This window comes from Numida meleagris, chromosome 4 (genome assembly GCF_002078875.1).
Source record: "Numida meleagris isolate 19003 breed g44 Domestic line chromosome 4, NumMel1.0, whole genome shotgun sequence".
Lineage (NCBI taxonomy): Eukaryota > Metazoa > Chordata > Aves > Galliformes > Numididae > Numida > Numida meleagris.
In genome coordinates, this window is record NC_034412.1 from 43,113,693 (window position 1) to 43,137,676 (window position 23,984).

Below are 23,984 nucleotides of genomic sequence, written 5' to 3' on the forward strand. Positions count from 1 at the left end.
GAATAAAGAAACATAATCTATTACTTGCTCACAACATGCCTGGTATTACATTTTCCCAATTCCACTTTTCCCCTCTCCTGCCCCTTGACTCTTCCTCTCACTCAAAAAGTTGTTTTGTTTTTTTCAATAGCACGTACAACATGAAATACCACAAGCTTAGCCATCAAATAGCCATCAATATTAAAATGACTACGCAAAGCTGTTGAACACTTGCTCAGGAATGACTTTATTAAACATAAAATTATACCAAAGCAAATTCTGAAGTCATCTTTAGGTATAAAGACATTTTCAGCATTCAGAAATAGCTGTTTGCTTATACAAATGTACATTTTTTTCAGTAAGGCATTTGAGATGCTTTGTCCTTAAAAAAAAAAAAAAAAAAAGAGGGGATGGATGCATTTACAATATAAACCAAATCTGCTACCACTTCACTTATGGTTTACCACAGATGGCAACACAGTTTTGAACCACTAATGCTTTCTTGCTATTGTTTAGTTAGCCTTCATAGCATTCTACATAAATTCAGTGCATCTGGAAGCAATGAAAGGCAAGTCTTTATTGTTATTTCCAACATCATCCTGCATTCTGGCAGATATTGACATGATTGCAGCATCACAGTGTTTTCAGCTTGTTATACTATGAGGTGTTTGATTACAGGTACTGCCAAGAAACTGCACTTCCAAAGTACTATTTGTAGGAGGACAACTCTCAAAGGTGACATTTCATACTAAACTCAGCAGGCGAGATGAGCACAAATATATGTAATTCCACATACTAGGCGGTTATGTGAATTGTGCTTTCTTTGGAATTTGTTAAAAAAAAAAAAATACTAAAGTGCTTTTCAAATGTGTCCTCAAGATTAAAAGGACAGATACATAAATCATCAGTTGCACGCCAACATCATTATGTTGCTTAAAGAGGCATTCTGACAGAAAGATAAACATTATCAGCACTTAATTCAGCTTTGCAATTAAGCATATTCTATTTTAAGGATTTCCAGACAAAAATCCCAACTGTACATTGTTCACTGGAAAATATAAAGCGAAAGAAATAAATGCTTATTAATCCAATGCAGTTGGCTTGCAGTTCAAGTTCACTAGCATTGGTATCAAACTCAACATCTTTTTGTGCTATGGGGTTTTCAAAAATTTCATACTAAAATAATAATAATAATAATAATAATAATAGCACAGTATGGGCTAATCTATAAAGTCAAAAGCTAGCCTTAATAAAAACTGGAAGGTCTCACAAAAGTGGTGAGGTACCTGAGCAACCAATTCATCACTCAGAAATTAAGCCACTATGTAATTTAAAACAGCTAACAGAAAACCTTCGTTTAAGCTTAAAGCTTAAGAACTAAATTTTCTTTTACAATTTAGGTTTAATTTCTGCTACAGAATTCCCAATTTCACTTTACAGTGTATTTCACCTTCCAGTCTTGTGAACTTAGCATCTGGAGGACTGCTCGTATTTTGTAGATCTCCAATAAGGGAAAAAAACTCCTTAAAAGAGTACATATGTATTTATTTTATCTAATATAAAACTCTACTAGATCAAAAAGTACATAAAGAGATTGAAGGATGGTAAAGAACAGTTATGTAAAGATTAACAGTTACAAATCCCTGGAACATCAGACATTTGAGAAACCTTTTAAATAAAAGGCAGTGAGACTGAGCGCTCCATTCTGAAATACCTCAGAACAGGCTTCCCTGATGCTTAGTTCGATAGTGGTAAACAGCACTAAAGTTATGCTTGAGGAAAGAGTAAGGTTCTGATACACTAATATTATGTGGACTGCAGATCTTTTTTACTCCATATAGAAGATAACAAAGAAACAGCCTCTACAGTCAAACCTCAAGTATGTTAGGATCCTTATTTCCGTGCCTAAAGTTTTAAGGCCTAGATCTATAATACCATGTCGACGTGTATTTGATCTAAGATTCCAGTTTTCAAAGCCAAGAAGGTTGTGGCAGTACCATCCACACTGCCTGTAAGAAAGAACCTAAGTGCAAGCCCTAGCTTCAGGATCATCCATGCAAATGTTTCGCTGATGAGCAGGCTGTTGGTCTCGTCCAGGCTACAGCCAGATAACAAACCATCACTTGTGACACAGGGAAAACAGGGAACAGTGTTACCATAGATGGATACCATAGTCTTGGATACCTGCTTGGCACCAGAGTTCTGCTTTATGTTAGAGAAATTAGCTCTCGTTTATATTTAGAAATAAATTATCTGTGTTCAGAGGCTGTGCATTCCTTTCACACCCCCAGGTTAAGAACGTGGTATATGCAAGGATTCACTTGGCCTCCAAATGAGCCTGGCATGATTTTTTTTTCCAGGTTGGTACCTGCATGTTTACAGGAAGGTCTGATAGTCAAGGACATCTGAATCCAGGAATGGAGACTGATTTGATCCAGTCTCCACCTGTAAGTTACTCACGAGACAGAATGTGCCAAGGTTAAAAGAAGTATCATTTAGTTCTTTCAATAAAGTATTCATTGTTATTTGAACTCCATTATGTTTGTAATGTTTCTTTGCACAGACAATGCTAACAATACTGCCTTATTCATTAATTCTTCTATAAGATGATGTCCTTCAGTCATCTGATAAATTAAACGTTCACATACTGCTTTCACCAAAATAAAATTACAGTTCACTAAAGTATTAATTTGGACCATTTGGTCCTCTTTGGACCATTCTCCCATAATTAACATTTGAAAAACAGACAGTATTAGCCTAACAGACAGAGGAGTTAAGCCCAGCAAGTTTTAATATCAAATGGCAAACTATACTGTCAGTTCATTTGTGGAATGCAAGAGCTGACAAAAATAAATAAATAAATAATTCTCCATCCAGAATTGCAAATGGATCTTTCTCATTGGTATGAAAGCCTATGCAGTTATTGTTTTTCTGGAAAAAAAGTAAGAAAATAAGCTGGAAAGAAAATAAAGCTGGGTTCTAAAAGTGCAGCATTTCCTCGTTTGATCATTTGTGATGTTGCATCATCTCTTCAGAGCTATTATTTTGAATGGACACGGAGCTAAAGTTAGACCAAACCTTCCCTCCATAGATGGTTTTGTAGCATTTTCAGGGTACAAAAAGGTAAAGCTTTGCATTAGACTTGCAAAAATTAAGAACAGCTCCATTTTTGCCAACTGCTCTCCCATGCACACACGTTTACCTAAAGAATAGTTAGAAAGAGACATATTAGTGGTTTTTACACTGTTGATCCATTTGTTAACACACATGCCATTCCTATGCCAGTGTATTCCACATGCAGAATTGCTCTAGCTATGAGTAAGTTATGGACTTCCAAAGCTTTGGGCTCTGGTATTTGAGTCTGAGTTTTGCTCAGCTTTACTGCTTGATATTAGCAGTACTTACATCCAATGGAAAACTATTATCAAAGTAGGATTCATCATTTCTCATTTCTGCTTGGCAGCTGCAGATTTTAAGAACTCAACCCATTTTGCAAGCCACCAAATGCAATAATAAAACAAGTCCTTTGAGTCCTTTTAAATCTCATGCTTCTGAGGTCCTACACTTGATAAAACAGTACCAGTCCAAACCAGCATGTGGATATCTTACCCATCCCAAAAGGAATGAATGCCTCTTTCTTGATTAGCTGGCCATTTTCATCCAGAAATCTTGTTGGTTGAAAGTCATCCGGGTTCTCCCAAATATTAGGATCTCTGTGTACCGACCACAAGTTGGGCACGATCACACTGCCCTTTGGAATAGTATATCCCTGCAGCACTTCAAAAAAAAAAGCACAAAGACAGAGGATCTGATAAGCTGCTAGAAGCAAACATAGGAGACTTATTAAAAAAAGAAAACGTCACAAAAAAAAACGATAAGGATCTACAGCTGTGGGTTGCAAATGAAGCAGGCACTTGAGGCAAAGGTGACCTCTGCTAGCCTGGCTGGATCACCATCACGCAGGCCAGAGCAGCTGGAAAGAAACCAAGTTATGGCAACAGCTCCCTGCAGGGAAAAGGGAGCTTAGAAGCCTCAGTCAGGTTACTTTTCTCTAAAGCCTCCTTCAGCATGCCAGTACCACAGCAGTAGTCATTAGAAATGCACTCTGCTGAATGGAAATGTTGTGACCCAGTTTCCTCAGTCCTCTGCTGTTACAGAACCTCAGTGCAGAGAAGACAGAGGTAAGGAAGAGGCACGTGTTTTGAACTGTAAACACTAAAGGGTTTTGAAGTGACTAGTCTCATTTAAGCTTGTTGCACCTTACTGTCCTGCAAGCCAAAACAACAAAAAATCAAATCAATTCAGTATGGGATTTGAAAGCCAAGTACTGCAACCTCTCACTGACTTAAACCAGTTCTCAGCTATGTTTATGAAAACCTACAGCCAACAAAAGGACTTTAGAAAAGATATTTATTATTATTATTTGTACTGTATATGCCTTTCAAGCTTTAACAAATCAGTTACTTGTAACCTTTTCAGACCTCTCTGTGAGATGGCCAAAACCAACTCCAGGTATGAAGGTGGACTCGGCTTCCAACTACCACGAATCACATCAGCCAACATAAACTGACCCCCAGAAAAGACATTTCTCTAAATTAGAGAGACATTCTGGACATTAGGTCCAATATGCTGCAATATTGGACATTATGTCCAACATGAATATCTCAAGCCCACCCACTCTCTATATAAATGGCATTTTACACACTTGAGTTACAAGTCTTAATAGACAAATGAGGTCTCTGTAAATTCTCACCAGATGTCCCATCAGATCTTCATCCACAAAAGAAACACTGCATTAAGTCTCTACAAATGCTTACCAGCAGTTTCTGAAGCCATTCGTGGAATAGAAAGAGGAACAACTGCAGTCATCCTCTGCACTTCCATAATCGTTGCCTCTGTGAACGGCATCTGAGCCTTGTGGGTAAGGGAGGGAACTTTGTCACGTCCTAAAACTGCTTCAATTTCTGCATGAACTTTCTCTATTCAAAGAGAGTGATGAAAAAAAAAAAAAGTAAAATATGTGAGAAGGCATAATCTCAATTTCACTTGTCTGTGCTTCAGTGTCCACATAAATTTGTCAAAAATGACTACAACGCATGATTTTCTAGCCAAAATAAGTATGACAGCATAAGCCTACAGAACAGTCTCAGTAACAAAGAAACCAACCAAGTACAATCTTGACAACTGTCCAGAGTAAAGCTACAGAGAGGACAGTCACTGACAGCGTTACTATGTTGGCTAAGCATGGGAAAAGTTCTGTTTCAGTTCCAAATGTAGTTGTAACCTTAGTTAACAGTTTAACTATACAGTAGCTTGAATAGTCAATACATTAAGAGTTTGGCCTGCCTTAAAAAAAAAAGACTGCATAGACTACAATGATGCAACCGGTCTCTGGTCCCTGCAAAAAAAGTCAGTTTTCAGAACTGGAAAAGGTGATAAAGAGATGGGAAAGCTTTAAATGTTGTTGCTCTGGGTACTTCATTCTGGAGCAGGAATTCTGGTACTGTTACTGCAGGCATTACAGCCATGCAGCTCTTGTTTCGCTGTTTCCTACTTTCTACTCACAGAACCTAAGGTCAGCTATTTCTCTTTTACCCAGGAAGGCATCGGATGTTCCTTCCCCACAGGAAAAACAGAAGTTATTGAGCTGATCTCCACTCTCATGTAAAGCAGAAAGTTTCAAAATACTTGCTCCCCCTGGCGTCTCACTAAAGGCTCAGCATACAAAAAATTCTATTAAAAGAAGTTTTAAAGATGCAAGATTTGTTTTGCCCTGGGACTGGACAATGCTGCTTTTATTCAAGGTAACTCAGAATCTGTCTACAGAGCAATAGAAAACCCTGAAGGAGGAGAAGATATCAAAATCAGCTTTTCATTAAAAAAGAAGCCCATTTTCATTTTTTTACCCTTGATACCCTGAGCATTTTGAGGTTGACCCACTTGCCTTTTCCAAGATTCAGAACCAAGCTGCTGATACAACTGAGTTTTTGCTCTTCTCTCCCTAGCACTGATTCAAGATAAAATAAAAGCTCAACGCAAAAACTTTCTCTGTTTTCAGAGACAGAGGAGCATTCAGAAATACCATATGGGCAGTGATTAATGAACACTTGCTGCCACCTATTGGGATTGCTAGGAAAACAAATTCTGATGTAAAGAACACAAGAAATACCTTAACAGTAAGAGATGTGTTAATGGTGAGGCCTGTGAGTACCTAGTCTGCATGTTTTGCTATTATTTTTCATTATTATTTATTTTTTTACTGGCACATCATAGCCCTGCACTCAGGTATGCATGTTCACTGTAATTTAAATGAGGAAAATTAAAAAAAAAAAAAAAAAGAAGAAGAAAAAGAGAAAGAAAGAAAAAAGAAAAATTAAGGAGATTGACTGTTTCATGCCAAATGTCACACCACCGTCTACCACCATCTTATCATGAACAACATATCTTAGGAGTTTGTGAAGATAAGTGGAATTATACAGAGAGCAGCCAAACTGCTGCTAGCCACTTATTTGTGTTTCCAGAAAATATCTGCCTGCATTTACCACTGCTGCATTTTCTTGTATTTCCCTTAAGGGATAGGAGAAAAATTACTGGGCAAAAAAAAAAAAAGAAAAAAGAAAAATAAGGCCCATATATTAATTCCCAAGCAAACAGGACACATAAGGAATGAGATATTAGAAGTAAGAGAATTATATTGCATAGCTAAGTGATATATACACTCTAGGGTACTGAGCTTAAATGTATTGTTTAACAACAGCCACAACATAAGGAAAAGGGTAATCAGAGAAAGGCAGTAAAAGTGGTAGAAACCAGAAGAAAAGAGAAAAATAATGAGCACATGTACAGTAGCAGACAAGAGGGAAGGGGAATTCAAACAAATAAACCAACAAACAAATTCACACAAAACTGGTCCAGCTCTCACTTGTGTAATTTAGAACATATCTAATTCTTGTAACTACTTATCATGACAAGCAGTGATAACACACAACCATTAAAACATAGAAGGAGCCCAAGCAATTTGTCCTCTATGAACCCTGTCTTGTATATACTGAACTGATACCCCATTTTGCAATCTTTGCCCAACAACTTGCGTTGACTTTGTACAATAAACTATGATCTTGACCTATTTAAAGAGATTACTGCAGAGAGTCAGGTACTGTAAACAAGTATCTATTGGCTAATTTGTAAAGCAGCTGCAGTTTATGATAACTTCAAAATTTCAGGTACTTTATAAAAGTATTCCTGGTTTATATTGTTCTTAGATAACTTGAGTCTTATTCTTTGTTCCAGGTTAGCACGAAGCCTGGGCAAAGGGGAAGTGGTTCACTATTAAAAACTAAAGCAGAATTACCCAAGTGGAATCTGTCCATCGTGCTGAGGTTTCAGTCTGTGTATATCTAACAATCACAAGTGGAAAGCACTTGCTAGGCAGGACTTCAGGAGACGCTGCTAATAAGTTAATAAATCAGTTGCTTTATTTTGTTAAAATTCAACAAGTTATATTTGCTAAGTAGGACTAAGAAAATGTTGCCTTTGCAATGACATGTACTGTAACAAGACCAAATCTAAAAATATTTAATCAAGATTAACTGTAATTCTTTGGCAACAGAAACTTACCTCAACAAATCCTGAAATGTAACTCTAGCAAGTACTTGTTGCAGATTGTCTCTGCTGCCTCCCTTCAATACACTACTCACCTCCAAAAAGAGACTGTCTCCATCTCTTCAGCATCATCTAATTAGATAGTTGTAGGCAGTATAAAGTGTCCCCTCCTTTCTCTGCTACTGAATATGCCCAGTTCCTTCCCTGTCACCATCTGGGCCATGTGCTCCATCCCCTGTCTACCTCGCTGGCCCTTTGATGGGCTTGCTCCAGTATGTGAGTGCTTCAGGATCCCAACACTTGCCACAGAACTCAGTTTCCAGTGCCACACAGAGGGAAATAATCACAGAATCATAGAATTGCCCAGGTTGGAAAAGACCTTCAAGATCATCATGTCCAACCACAACCTAACCATACTACCCTAAAATAATAAGATCCTCTTCTCAAAGACAGGTATGATATTCATCTCCTCTTCCCCCGTCATCTGCAACCTACCCAGCAGCCATAACCATTTAGGGAGAAGACTTGCAGTAACATCAAGTACCTCCCTCAGATGCATCCTAGCTGCCCCCATGGACTTGTGAAAGCCCAGTTTGCCTAAGTGACCTCTAATTTGATCTCCCTCTACAATGACTAGTGCTTCACTTCTCCAGAGACCCCTAACAGGATCAGGAACCTCCTTACCACTGCACATCACTACATTGCTACTATAAGCCTGGAATGAAACAATTGCCAAAAAGAAACAACAACAACAAATACAGGAAAAAAAAAATCAACAACCAAACCACTATGCCAAGGTTCTCTTGAGTTGCTTGGAAGAAATAAAGTTGTCCCAAAACAGAAGAAATACACAGACACAGCATAAACGACAGTTTAGATAGTTAATATACAGCACTAACATAAAGATCATCGTAGCAGGGTAGGAAAGAAAAAGATGTTTTATTACATACCAGCTTTTTAAATTGCACATGCGTATGTACTAGCTGCACTTCCAATGACTCCTATAGTGTTGCTGTTTGCTGCCAATTCTGAAAACCCAAGTGGAATTTATAAAACACCAAGAATGGTCTTACCTTGTACTTCTGGGTAGAGGGACATGTAGAGCAGGCACCACAGTATCGTGTTGGAGGTAGTGTCTGTGCCTGCAATGAACAGGTCTCCAATGATAAAAAACAGGTAGTCTTCATTAAAACTGCTCTCCTTGTTGTTCTTCTCTTCTTCTGCATGGAGGAAGTACATATCAATGAAGTCCCTGGGATTTGCTGCATCCAGTGTATCCCTGTGCTGTGCAATTATTTTCTTTAGAAAAGCAGTAATGTCTAACTCCGTTTTTCTAAGCTCCCTGAAAGGCCCGAAGGGAAGGTAGTACAGCCATGGGCAGATGTTGACCAGGATCATATAGCTGTTCACACTTAGCTCCAGTGCACGGGCCATGTTCTTCAGCATCGTCTTGAACTCAACATCTTCATAGTTGAAACGCCTGCCAAAGGCCATGGAGCAGATAACATTAGACACTGCATTGCGGATAATCGGAAAGGGACTAAACGATTCCTTTCCATGCTTCAGCATCTCCTCCTTTATGAACTTCAGCTCTTCAATGATCTTAGGCTCTAAGCTATGTCTTCCTACTCCAAAATGCCGCAGTGTTGACAGAGAGAATTTCCTCTGTTGCTTCCAGACAGGGCCATAAGGTGCAAAAATAACACCTGGAAGGGAAAAGAACAGTCTGAAACAAAGCTGTTCTGTTTTCAAGAGGAAAAAGGGGAAACAGTTACACTTGCCTGCAAGCCATAAGCCAAAAGAGGGCTAAAAGATACACAGCAACTGTCCCAAGCGTTGGGTTTGGAGCTAGAGAAAGAAGAATATCAGCGTCCTGAGATGCAAAGATGCAAATTCTTTGAGCAAGACAGAATATGCGATATTAAAACACCAAGTCTTTCCTTTTCTGTTAAACTGATTTCTCACTGTTTGCATGTGTACATATTTCTACTACAAGTGTTGTTTCTAACTACAAAGGATACACATGCGACAAACAAACAGGGAAAGCGAAAACGGATTCAGAGCCACTTGGCAACAGCCTGACTTGCATCTCTACATTTCGGTGCCTCTAGGCAAATGTTCTGCAAGATTATATCACCATGAAATACAGTTCAGTTCCTCAGCTTCATATAAATATTGCTAACTTACAAACAGAAACATCTCTGCTGCTCAACCAAAATAAGCTCTTTCTAATACTCTGCGGTTGACCTGAGAATGTTTAAAATCATCAAAACAAGGGTCAGTGTTGCTTCATTCTCCTGATACAGTGACATCATCAATCCTGTCTGGAAATAAAAAGTTACTTAATAAAAGCAACATCAATTCTTCTGTCAAATGCAAATCTCAATGCTATGTTTAAATGGAAGAGAAATGGTCACAAAGAATTGGCAACAGAAAGATGCACCATTTTTCAATATTCAGCATCGCCTGTGTTTCTCTTAAGACTTCATGTACATAGCCCCAATAAACAAGTAAGAAATCTATAGGCAGAAATCTGCAGATCTGCGAGATGGATGTTCTCTGAAGGGTCTGCAGACCCAGAGGTATAAATAGTTCAGTATAACATCAAGCTGGTAATCTTTGTGGCCAGATTTTCTGATTACATTACCTATTCTATTCGCACTATTAGACTGAAAAATAATGAAAATTCAAACACACGACCTAGTTTCAAAAGTCCTAAACTAAATCAGCAGGGCATTATGATGAGTCAGTACAAGACGACCGTCAGCTGAACTTCACCTTCTCTGTACAAAACCATCATCTATTCTCTAGCACTTTTAAAACAGAACCAAAACTTTTCAGATCCCTTTTTTTCAAGCAGCATTTCCTATTAGTGCTGCTGCCATCAAGCAGATGCAAGGGTGGGTGAAATAAGAGGCTTATTGAGGGGCTGCATTTGGCCAATAACCAACCCAAGTTTTCAGGGTTAGGGGCTGCTATGGGCAGACCTGTGGATTTCTTGTAACAAAGCAATGCTTTATCGTTATTTCTATCCCACAAGAAGTATTCCCAAAATGGACTACACATACACAAGCTCCTCTCTTTCTGTCACTAGGAAAATTAGTTTCAGGATCCAGACAACCTCACAGAAGAAAACTGACTGATTATCTCAAATGTAACGAAGTCTCTCCTATTCAAGGCAACAAACTTCTCTCTGTGTTACCAGAGCCTTTCCAGCAGTCATGCACAAAGACTGCACAGCATTTCTTCTGAAGCTCCTTAACTTCTCACTATTGCAGAATTGCAAGAGCTGATTTGCAAATTAGAAAAGTGTAATAAAGGAGAGAAACAGATTACAGAGAAAGAAGAGGGTACAATTAGAGTAACAGAGATAACTAAACTGCCAACAGTATCACTGGCAGGCAACAATAGTGGAAGAGCATTCAACTTTTTTAGCAGATCATCTCTGCATGGACTGAAAATTCAAGGTACTCGGCATATGTAAATGGAGTACAGAAATGAATTTGAAGAAAATAAAATAATAAATTGTGAAGCAACAACAACCCAGAATTATCAGGACTTCATGCTCATTAAAGAGAGTAAATTTCAACCAGCTGAGAATTAAAACCTTTCCAATATGACCAACAAAACAACAAACACACAGACAAGCAAACAAAAACTCCCTTTTTACATGAAAAGTTCAAATTCAGCAAGTTCTGTCCAAGGTTATTCCTCCACCCCCTTAATTTCTCACTGTTTGGTTTAGTGTTGCTGTAATACTGGCAGCACTGACAAACAGGATTCACGACAGAGAACATTTAACTTCTCCCTTGTCCTGTGTCCATGTCTAGAACTGCACAGGGCAGGACTACAAGGGCTGACAAACACTTAGTCTCCATCCACTCTAGTGCTCAGGTCTTTCCTACCCTTCACAGCTGGAGAATACAAAAATGCTTTACTAAAATAAAAAATACATCAAAAATGAACTTTTTTTCCACATTCCAATGTTTCTCCTTCTGCACATGTGTGTACAGCAGTCTCTGGTTAAGAACCATATCACATTTATGTTCTCCATTGAGTTCCCACTCAGCTAAGAAGTCCTTTCCTTTTTTGCTACGCAGTTGTTGAAATTATTATTTGGCATTTTGGATGCTTCTGCTTGCTCCCCTCCAAACACAATAATTTATTTGCACCTTACACAACACAGCTGAGATAAGCCCTTCTCTCTTCCACATTATACTCATACAGAATAACAGTAAAGTTTAAAATAAATCATTTATCTTAGATTTTTTGCTTGCCTTATTATTTTCTTCCAAAACGATTTTTTAAATGCATTTCATCTTTTTGTCACGTACCCCCTTTCAAGTAATTTTTATGTGAGATTGGACTATGGTAAAGAGGAATTAAAGCACTTCTCAGAATAGGAACGGATAAAGCCTGGAAATAAAATGATCTTGTTTACACAGTGAAGAGCTAGGAATCTGAAATGGACACTTGCTGATTCCTAAGCACAAATACAGGCTGGGCAGAAAATGGATTGAGAGTAGCCCTGCAGATATGGACCTGGGGGTGCTGGTTGATGAGAAACTCAACATGAACTGTGTGTTTGCAGCCCAGAAAGTTGACTGTATCCCAAGCTGCATCAAAATGGCCATCCGAATGAGGAAGGTGATTGCACTTCTCTTCTCTGGTCTCATGAGGTCCCATCTGGAGTACTGCTTGCAGCTCTGGTGTCCCCAGGACAAGAAAGACATAGAGCTGTTGTTGGAGGCCATGAAGATGTTCACAGGGGTGAAAAACACCTCTTACAAGGAAAGGCTGAGGGAGCAGGGCTTGTTCAGCCTGGAGAAGAGAAGGCCCAGAGAAGCTGTGGCTGCTCCTCCCCTGGAGGTGCTCAAGGCCAGGCTGGATGGGGCTCTGGGCAGTCTGATCTGGTGGGGGGCAACCCTGACTGTGGCAGAGGGCTGGAACTTGATGATCCTTAAGGTCCATTGTAGCCCACTGACCCTGCAGCTGTCGCCTTGCCAGTAACGTAATCTCAGTATTGCGCAGGTCGAGTACTCCAGTCTGTGTCAATGTTCAGTCCAGTGAGAGCACCTGCAACTTCCAGCAGCCTTCGGAGAAGATCCTTGTGCTGGGCTGGGCAGCCCCCACAGTCCGTAACACATTTCCCTTTTCCTTTCTGAGCACTGTACACTACATCTGTAGTTCACTTTACAATACCAGGGTAATTCACCTTCTTGGGACAGCTAATGTCAAGTGATACGTAGCAATTTGGAAGAACTTCTTTACAGTAAGAGTGATGGAGCACTGGAACAGGTTGCCCAGAAAGGCTGTGGAGTCTCCTTCTATGGTGATATTCAAGACCCGTCTGGACGCCTACCTACTTGTGCAACCTATTGTAGAGAGCCTGTTTTAGCAGGGGGTTGGACTCGATGACCTCTTGAGGTCCCTTCCAACCCCTGTCATTCTGTGATTCTGTGTAATTCGGAACGTTTTACAGACAACCCTCACCTCATGTACCTCCCTACGCCTGAGCACAGCTGCAGTGACCTTCCAGACCGAACTAAACGCGAAGCGGCACGACCCTACTGCAGTGCCGTACGGGGAGCAGCGTCTCTGCACCGCTGCCATGTGTTTGTGTTTGCTTACACCACGGCGAATGCTGCTCTTGCCCTTTCCTGCCCCAGGCCGTGCTGAGCGGGGCTGCTAGCGGACCTCGGGACAACCCGTGATGAAGCGCCCTCGCCCCGCGCTGCCTCGGCGCTACCTCGCCGCGCTCAGCCCGCAGCCGCTACGCGCAGAGCCCCCCGACCCCGCGCGGGCCCTTACCCTTCTTGTGGGTGATCATGACGACGATGGGGACGGAAGGGCGGTCGCTGAACACCTCCGCCTTCTGCACCAGCGCCTCCCGCACCGCCTCGAAGGTGTTGAGGACGATGAAGGGCCGGCTGCCTACGAAGAGCCGGAAGATGCTGCCGTACATCTTGGTGAGGCCGGTGAGGAAGACGTGAGGGGAGAAGACGGGGGAGCCGCGGCCGCGGCCCCACACCTCCAGCACCCATCTCCGCAGCAGCGGCGGCGGCAGCAGGGCGAAGGCGAAGTTGCCCACCAGCGGCCAGGGCGCGGGGCCCGGCGGCAGCCCCGGCGGCGCCCGCGGCCGCAGCAGCCAGTAGCAGCCCAGCCAGCACACGGCCGCCAGCAGCAGCTCGGTGGCGGTGGGGGCCCGCAAAAGCCACTCGCCGCCCGCCGCCATCCCCTCAGGTGGCCGCGCTCCCCACCCGCCCCTTCGCCGTGTAGCGGATTAAGATGGCGGGGGCGGGCGGGCCGCGGGAGGCGGGCGGGAGGCGAGGCCTGGGGCGGGCTGACCCCCCCCCACCCGGCCCGGGCAGTCGGGCCCCGTGCGCCGCCGGGCGTGGGCAGCGATAGCCGCGATCGCGGAGGAGGAGCGGGAGGCTGCTCAGAGCCGCTCTTGGTGAATGCCTATGGCCCTTTAGAGCGAAGGTGGCTTTAGTTCTCTGCCTAGGGAAACTCCCTCCTCCCTGAAACATGCCTCAGCGCCAGCAGCCTACAGGGTAAGCCTTAGGTGCTACGTGAGCCTCCTGTGTGCTCCTCGAAGCAGGTGCTGCAGCGCTGGGCAGTGCTCTGAGCGCTGGTGATAGGCCCTTGCTTAAAGGTTCTCTTTTAAAGTTTTCAAGTGACTTTCATCAACAACACACACACCAAAAAAAAAAAAAAAAAAAAACTGGTGCTCACCATTGAATTTTTGTTGTTTTTGATTTTAAGCAGTCAAATGTTTAAGAGAAGGACAAGTGGCTCTTAAAACAATGGCTGGACTACAGTGAAAAGGTTTTATTGCAAGTAAGTGTACAGAAGTTACAGGAATTTTAGACACACGTAAAGCTTCCAAGGGTCAAGGTCTGTTTTTGTCCAAGCAGTTAAGGCAACTGGATGCAATCTCTTTAATATAAACAGCAAGTGGATCTTTTACTACCGCTGAAACAAAGCAGAAACTAAGATCACATTTAAATGACCTTAAAGCAGAACAAAATGTATAGGTTTTTTTGTCCGTATTTGCCAGAAATTCAGTGGTTCAATTACAATGTTCACAAAAGAGGCACCTATTAGAAAAAAAACAGCATGAAAAATTTAGCTGAACAAAAAAATCTGAGTCTCAAGGGAAGTTTTATGTTCTGCAGTCTGTCAATACATAGTTAAGCTATTTAGCACATTTAAAAATCATTAGTTTTCTTTACATTAGTTTCCCCTCCCCCCCCACATAGAAGTAATCTAGCCTCACCTCCTTCTCAGCCTGTTTGATGAGCAACTAGAGAAAGTAATTCTGCTTTCCTTGGAAATCATTCCTCCCCAGTCCTACTACAAGGTAATAAAAGCCATCTTCCATTTACTTAAGCACTTCAGGAAAGTCCATTCCTCGATCTGTTTCACCCTAGACTGAGTAATCAAAGCTCTTGCTTTTAACAGGCAAAAAATTCCATGAAACAAGCAAATAACCCTCTTCCCTCCTCCCCACTCTCCCAGAGAAAAACCTTCATTAAAGAAGTACTTAATAAACGAGATTACTTCAGATGAATTCACATTTCTTTAAAGATAACCAAGTTAGAGTATTAATGCCCAAGCAAAAGAACTGGAAATTTAAAGAAAGTAAACTCTCCAAAGCAATATATTTCTTTCTCAAATTTTGTCTGCCTTTGAATCCTATCACAACACTTAGACTGTTCACGGGTTATTATATGTAGTTGTTAACATTCACTGTCTTCAACCGTGGGCTGTGTTTCTGTATATTTCAGTTTGTAGGCGACTTTTAGATTTTTATTTCCATAGGTACTTTCTTTGCAAAAAAAAAAAAAAAAACACAACACAAAAACACGCTTTGTTAAAAGTATATTGAAAATGCTCAAAAGTTCTCTGAGTAGCATTAGTACACTGACAGTCATAGTTCCATAACTCACAGCAGATATTAACACGGAAAATCTGCACTCGGTCACCCACTAGCCAGTACCTGCCACATGCTCACAAAAGCTTCATTTTTTGCAGGGCATTGATACAGACAGCCATTTAATTTTGCTAATATTTCTACTTATATTGCACTTTTTAAATAAATGAAAAAGATATTTTAATTACTAGTTGCCTCAGACAAAACTAAGAAAGTTATATTTCACCATGGCTTAGAACTGTTACAGATGACTTCATTCTCTCCCTTTGGCTCTTCCAAATTTCTTGCTATTAAAGCAAGCTCTGAGAGTAGTGAGACACAGTACAGACTATTGTCACTAGATTATCTGTCTTCACTGGATGAAGACTTATTTCTTGAAGTAACAAAAGCAAATGGTTTGGAAGAACTTTTTCAGTATACAAAAGGTGCAAACCTTAGAGCTTTGAGTAGTGCCTCAGGTGACACACTTCTACATACAGACTGCTCGCTCACGTGCGCCTATACATGACACCCCATCTGCACTTCCAAGCATGTAGAAGTGGAATATTTAATATTTTCTCACTACTGGATCATATTTATTTCCAAGTTGGCTATAGTATGGTTCCCAAATATTAAAGGCATCAGCACTTTTATAATTGCCAGTTGAAAGGGAGCCTTAACAAGAACTATAGGCTTTCATTTCTCTTGGAGAGAAGATGTAGATTCTGCTGCCTGAAGATTCAATTTAGAATGATTAGGAAGTCCATTGCCCTTTATTATATGCAATGTAAAACCATAACTGAAGATGGAGAAGAAAAACTCTGCTACAGAAGGCACAAGGAACTTTTTTTTTTTTTGTCTTAAGAAAAGTCTGCTTATGAAGCTGTAAACCAATAAGAAAAGAACTTATCTTCCATAATCTCAACCATCTTAATTAAGGCTCTTTCACGTTAATTCATTATATCCTACTACAAATTGCCTTGATAACCATGTCAAAATTTCACTTTCAAATTTCACTTCTGCTCTTTAGATAGAGCTACATGGTCATCTTCCTTCACAAATTTATTTTTTAGAACTTTTAGCAGAAGATGTATCTACACTAGATAGTAATCAGCGTTTCCTCATACAATTTTCTGTCTTCAAGGCTTCAACAATGCTGATGAAGCCAGAGAACATTTTTAAAAAACAGTTCAAGTCTATGCCTTAATCCTACCTAACACAATTTTTACATCTTACATCAAGTTTCAAAAGATTAACTGTCCTAAGCACTTAGGAAAACTCAATCTCAGACCTCTATTCTACACACTCCTACCTTCTTCCGGCATTTAAAATATTTACAATAATATTTTGTATGTTTTATATAAAATAAATAGAAAAGGGTCATATTTTTATAAAAAGCATTTAGAACAAGCTTAAAAGATAGAGAAATTGCTTTATTGAAAAAAGTGTCAAAACAGCTCTGCTTAATGTTCATGGGTGATAAGAGAATACCAGCTCTTGATTTTTTTTGAGATTATTAGCACCATAGATGGACATTGTTTTTTGACTTTTTTTTTTGTAAGTAGCCCAAAGAATTTCATTTGCTTAGTACATACACTGACCATAAAAAGTTTCAAATTCTACGTGCCAAGTGAGCAAACCACGTAAGACAGATTTCTTTAAAACTTTTACCAAATTCATGGTCAACAGTGGAAGTGATCATGACAAATAGCACCTTTTAAGATATAACTTATAAGATGCTTACATTATTGCTTTTTTCTTGTTTTTTTTTTTTTTTTTTTTAAGTACAGCTAGTGCAATAGTTGTTTTCTTTATACAGTGAACATAGATTGCAATGTCTTACAAATCACAACACCAGTATCTCATGGCATACAGCAAACTACAACACTGAGTTGTCATCCGCTTAACAAAGAATAGTTGGCATGCTAGGAAGTGTCATAATGTTCTCAACATTTTACAGTTTAAGAGCCAACAATTGCTAATTATGAATAATTCACAAGAGAAGGAGGTCCAGCTGGCAAACATCAGTAAGAACTACAGCACAAGAGACCTAAAGTAGTACCATTTGCTAAAGAAGTATTATGCTGTGTAGTGTTTGCAGAACTGGACCCCAGTGCTGGAAGAAAAAAAAAAGAAGGTGATACATTAGCTCCTTAGCATGCACAAACCACAGCATTCCTATTTTACCATCTTTAGCTACTCAGCAGGCAACAGCTTTCCTGGCAGTTTTTCCCCAGGGTGGAAGCATAGCTCCAGTTAACATTCAAAGCTAGAAATTCAACCTAGGAAAAAATGATGCCAGAAAAGCTGTTGGCTGATGAGAATGAAAACCACGTTGCAGTCAAAAGGAATGTCCTGTGTAAGTCTCTAGAGTTCTCCTCAAAGTCACATGGAAACAGCGAGAACTGCAGCCATCAGAACATAATTTCCTCTTTTGCTTTCGGGCTTCTGGCTCCAACCCTGACCTTATAAAACAACCAAACCCTCATCTTTATCATACTTCAAACATGCTGTCCTGAGTCAGTACAAAAAATAAAAATGAACGTAACATAACATTTGCAGAGCAAGAATTTCTCAATGCAAGTGATTTCTGACACAAAAAAAGCAAGCATTCCCCAAGATGTTAGGTTTTGTACCTGAAAGTAATTTCAAGTAGTGCAAAGATGTGTCTGACAAGAACACCTTTTGGCTTTACTGGTAATTCTGGAGCCTTCTTAAACGTTAATATTGTTACTCAGCATCGAGCTATTAAGAAATGAACAGAAGCAAGAGAAGAAAGATAGGAGCACAAGGCAGCCTATGCTACACATAAGAACCATTTTGAATGGCCACAAACTACGAAAAATTGGAATGTAAAACCAGCTTTTACAGAAATAAAGAAGCCCTGACATTATCCAAGATGGAAGAGGGGTTGAAGTTTCAAAATTATGTTTAAGTTCCATACATATAAAATTCACTGGTGGAGTTACAAGCAAGGAGATAAATTTCCCCTTTGTATTCTCAGCACTCCTTCTGTCCTCTAACATAAAGTTAAAAAATATACAAACAGGCATATTCACTTTTAGTGCAACTCATATACTTGAAATAACACCAGTTCAGATACAGTGTTGAATTAGAACTGTCTTTACAGTTGTTCCCCTTTTCAGTTCTTTCCTTAAGTTTTCTAAGTTCTGTTATACTTTCTAGCTATTGTTGCTTTTCACACTGAGCCCTTGGTCTGAAAGGATCCCAAAAGAACAAGCAAAGACAACTCAGCCTACTATGCAGGTACAACCTATTCCTTCCCCCCTGAAGAAAGAGAAACCTCTGTGTTCTGCATCCAGTGCTGTGTATGCAGAGCAGTCTACTCCACACAGGCATACTCTGTGGGCTCCCAATTGCTTAAGATGCCTTTAGTCCAGAACTGTTTCATTTGTGCTCATTCTCAGCATCTTGGTACTTTTTTTTTCCTTGCACTGGGAAGCATCATAAGGGAACAGAAAAAGCTTAATGTACAAGCAAAATTACTTCAGTGGCACACCAAGATATTTTTTACGTACTCCTAAGCAGTGACAGTCATTTGGAATGGTGGTCAACAGAAATAGTTATTTTCAGGATTCTTCTTTTTCTCTTCCCATAACTGAACTTAAGTCACATTAGTTTTAGTGCCCAGTATAGAACACTTAGGAAGCGTTCACTCTTACAGAACATTTCAGTGTTGTGCATCTGTAGAAGACTCCTAGCCGAGTTCAAAACATTAAAGAAAATAAAGATGAGTATGTAAAGATGAGTATGGAGCTCTATGGCTGTGAAGTCAGCAAGCAGTGAAAACAAGTTCCAAGCATTTGATCATTACATCTAATATACCGAGCACGTATTTAAGATTATATCCTCTGAGTCTTTCAATTAGTTTTGGTAAGGTAAGAAGTTGTTTAAAGGAACCTTCCCACAAACTGAAGTGAAAGACCTCATCTTGCACTGGAATGAATGGATCTGATCTAAGAATTGTAAATCATACTTCACATCTACTGAAATGAGACATGGGATTTGGTCTGGCACCAGACTTTGGCAGGATAAATTGCCTAGCCAGATACTAATGATGGGTGAAAGTTTGAACAGATTCAGATTTAAGAAACAGATTATCAGATTACTGCAAATCCTCTTAAGAGAATTCTCTCTCATGTCCTAAGATACCTCCTAGTTCTGTCTTCATTAACAGAGCATTGTTTCTCAATTATATGAAGGTTACCAACGTTTTAAAGTTTTTCCCTCCTCTCTTTAAAAAATAAAAATAAAAAGGGGGACTGTGGAGGAAGGAAGAAATCCAGTGCTAGAGTTCATAGCGACGTTTAGCACAGCTTTTTGTTACTACCCCAGCTGCAGCTATCTTTCCAAGAAAACAGCAATAGAGAATGACTAACAATGGTTAACATTTATGTCCACATGGGAGCGCTAAGCACGCAGAAATGTCAGTTTACAGTGCTTTCAAGTCTGAAAGTCATTCTGGCTAGCACATTTTCTTGGAAAAAAGTATCTGCAGCATGATCACATAGCAGCTCATTTCTTTAAATGTTGAGGTTAACCATTTAAATCCCAGTTTGGTATTTGAATTTAAGAAATCCTGGTTTTAAAAGTTAGGCATTTATGGAAGTTTGATTTGTAAATACAGAGCACCCAACAGCATTCAAATCATACTGATATGCCAGATGCGCAACTGTAGCTTTTTTTGTTTTGTTTTAAAGTGCCCACACAGTTCAACATGTAGATGCTCTTCAGTAGAGAGAAGGAGCATTTTATTTAGTCACAGTACAGGTGCAGCTCATGACATCTGTAAGAGATCATCATAACTCCAGGAAAGACTCTTACAATGACATAATGAAAAACAGTGGGCCTACATAGCCCAAATAGGCTTATAGTCAAGCATCCAGTACATTAAGATAATCCCAATATTCTCCTGTTTTCACTCACTCATCCGTTTTCCCCCTAGGATGAAACCATATTTTCTGCTTCTCAGAATTTATATGTGATGATCTTCAAGTTCTTAAAATAATTTTTATTTACCAGCTGTTTTGTATTGGATAGACTACTACAGCCGTAAGCACTATCATAAGTAGTTACCCAACTTCATCACCATATATACATAGGCATAAAAAGTCTTCAAGCACATCTGCAATAAGTTTGCAAGAACAATTTAAAGCTATAAAGATAGTAGAGGATCTCTTTTTTTTTTTTTAAAGTAAAGTAAGCACGCACCCTTTTGAGGCATTTGATACAGTGCAGTAAAGTTAAGCACCTAAGGTGAGACTGAGCTAGAACAGGAATCAAGTATTTTGAGCTAGAGCTGTCATTTACTTTTCTATTGTAAGGCAGAAGAAGTTCCTATCAAATTCAGCAGTAGAGTGAAAAGCTCACACTTCCCAACAAAAGCAAAATCTTTACTTTGTTCCATTTTTCTTCTTCCGTGTTTTCCCTCATAGCAACAGGAAAACCCAACTAATCCCGCATGAAAAAATCCTAGGTGGCAGATACGTTACAGAAATCCCACTGTGACATGGCACTGGCTACGCAGACAATTAGTTATCTATGCTATCAAATTATTTATTATTCAGCCACCAGATGAATACCACTGTTTAAGCTCCTTACTAGAATGCTTTACATCACGTTATTTTCAAGGCACAGGTAACAACAGTGAAATCCATTCATGATTTCTAGGAGTATTACTAGAACTGTCTTAATAATATGAACGTATTTAAGATATCAAAGCCAGTCTTCAGCTTCAAAAAGTGTCACGCTCTGTGAAATTACATTGATATAACAACCACCTTGAGAAATTTAAAGGCTTTCATTGAACCAATTCATTTGTACTTTCATGGAATTGTTTTGATGCCAGCTTTTTAGCTACTCAAGTTCTGCCAGGAGCAACCAAATACATAGCCATGTCTATACACACAAATTCCCAGGGAATATTTGAAAATTTTGAGCATCTTATTTTAAATAAAAAACAAAACCAAACATGAGCAGAATTTCTTTCTTAGCTAAGTTTTTACCAAGAATGTATTGTAATGAACATTTTTTTATTGTATTGTACTTAATAATGCACAAAAAATTTGAGAAGAACATTAACATTTTCACATACAACTTATTGATCCCCTTAACTAAAACAAAATATATATTTGAATAATCTGTATTGCATTTTAATACTTTAACTGCACTATTTTAAAAACAGTTTTTCATAAACTATGTTCATACTTGTCACTCAATTCAAGACATTTTTAAAATAAACACCATTTCCTTTATAGTAGTTTAACTTCAACCCTTAATGCAGTTTTTGCTCTATCAGGCTTAACTTGAAGACTCAGAAATAAAATTGAATTAACTGCAGAAATGAACTGCCAAAGATGGTGTGTTAGTTTTCTAGTTTGCTTTCCCAACAATACAAAGCAATGAAAAGTAACAAGAATTAGGTAGTGGTTAATTTGCATTTCTGTTACGCGTTTACACTGGTAGCTTTTTACTTCCTCAGCCAACATGAGTATACAGCCATTCTAATTGAACTAAAAACCAGGAAGAAAAAAAAAAAGAATTTGCATTTGAGTTATACTGGTAAAATGCAATCCGAAATGGTTTTACAAAATAATTGAAAAAATGCTACTGTTGTAGGCATTTACCTTGGCTTTTTTTTTTTTTAAATGACAAAAATGCATCAAAAGGTACAAAAAAAACCAAATTAAATGCAGAACTATGGCTCCCAAGCAAACTTGCTACATAGTTTCAATAGAAAATAGCTACTAAAATTAAAAGTTTATTTTAAGTATAGCCCCATTGTAGATCCGGTCTCTCAAGCAGGTGAGATCAGTGGGACTTTTGCCTGAACTAAGAACAGTATGACCACTCTTTTCAGTTAAGTAGTTTTGTTTAACATGTCTACCTACTCATCAGCATGTGCTTCTGTGTGCATATGCATATACATACACCAACAGTCACTGTATAGCTATATACACAAGGCCAAACTGCAGTTAAAGATTTAGACTTTGAAACTGTGCCCTTTTTAAAAAATAAAGTTCTAGGCTCCTTGAGCTCTGATGTTAGCAGCTATTCCTAATTTGCAAAGTCATCAGGTAGCAGAACCATTTAAATACAAAATACTAATAAAAATGTAAAAATTGGTACATCGTAGAATATATGGAAGATAATAGTAGTAGCTGTATTTTAGGGTCATAAGATAGTCATACCCACAGAATGTAAAAAAAGTCAAGACTTGCTTCCAGCTGTACTAGTCACACAAAGATCTTACCTTCATTAGCAAGGATAATGCAACAATCCACTTCCCACAACTGTGTTTTTTTGTATACTTCAATACACAGATATCATGCTTCTATATTTTAGCATGTTTCTGCCCTTACACTCCAGAACTCTGAGGATGAGATTTTTGGGTGCTTCTGTGGATGAGTGATAGTTAGCAATGAAAGTGTTAATAAGGTCTTTGGCACCTCTATCTCATTAGTAAAGCAAAGTCCTGCTCCATTTTCTTTAAGGAAAAATCCCATCAGTGGTGCATTCTCTTAGCACATCACACTGCACCGTGTGATCACAGGAAAATATTATAAATGGCAATATACTTGTCTACAATTTATTTCCAATCAATTGCACAGACATTTGGTCCACTTCTTCAGTTACAATATAGTCCTCTTGAGAACTTTGGTTACAGCATTAATATCTTGGTAAAAAAACAGAGCAGATGCTTTTCTTTTCTTCAGGTAGATTTCTCATTGTCTTCTCCTGTCTTCTGAACCCGTGAATACTTTTTGCATGAAGATTTGAAGCAGCTGGGAGGCCAAGATATTGGCCACGAGAAGCTGCAAGGAACAGACCCTTGCACATTCTTCTCAAAGAAATAAAATATTGGATACCACCAAGCTCGAGAGAGAAAATTTGTCTGCGAAGAAACCTTTAGAGTCTGTGTTGGCAGAAGCAGGTAAGGAAGAAAAGGACACAGAGATAGTGAGTTTAATTGATTATAGTGTTCTAAAACAACAGAAAAATCTACATTAGAGTATGCCTCTTCAAGGACACACTCTTACAGAAACACAAGTGAATACATTGCATTTAGCCTGAAAAAAAAAACGATGAGTACTCAGGATATGCATCATAATACAAGCATGTACTGCAAACTAACTATCTTTAAAACAAAGGGATATTCTAATGCTATGTAGTTTAGGGAGACAAAGCACCCAAGTCTTTTTTGAATGAGTGTCCTTTCAGGCATGTCATGTTTTCACTAATGACTAATAGTTGAAAACTAGATTAAAAGGGCTTGAGAACTAACCCTAATTCTACATTCCTACTTGAAAAGCTTGTTGAAATATACCTTCTAATGACACTTACAGTAGAACTGCCACAGGAATTTTAGCATGGTCTAGGTATTTAAGGTTACTCAGAAATATTATTTATCATAACCTTAGATAACTAAGGGCTATTCTGAACATCCACAACAGCAATAAAACAATGA

General features: G+C 39.1%; 2 protein-coding genes across 4 annotated transcripts in view; both read right to left on the reverse strand.

Annotated features, from left to right (window-relative positions):
• On the reverse strand, positions 201-13,877 carry LOC110398345 (cytochrome P450 2U1). The gene is made up of 5 exons (XM_021395906.1): positions 13,393-13,877; positions 8,655-9,287; positions 4,797-4,958; positions 3,589-3,756; positions 201-3,181 (listed from the first exon to the last, which is right to left on the reverse strand). Exons 1-5 carry the CDS (start codon positions 13,814-13,816, stop codon positions 3,003-3,005), a joined length of 1,566 nt encoding a protein of 521 aa, XP_021251581.1. The 5' UTR covers positions 13,817-13,877; the 3' UTR covers positions 201-3,002.
• Positions 14,398-23,984, reverse strand: part of SGMS2 (sphingomyelin synthase 2) — a 39,115-nt gene continuing 29,528 nt past the window's right edge. For 2 of the 3 annotated variants that reach the window (XM_021395914.1, XM_021395916.1), the window contains exon 6: positions 14,398-23,432. In XM_021395914.1, coding sequence (XP_021251589.1) covers positions 23,229-23,432 — 204 coding nt within the window. In that variant the 3' untranslated portion in view covers positions 14,398-23,228. The remainder of the gene's footprint in view (positions 23,433-23,984) is intronic. The other variant, XM_021395915.1, reaches the window with a different exon arrangement.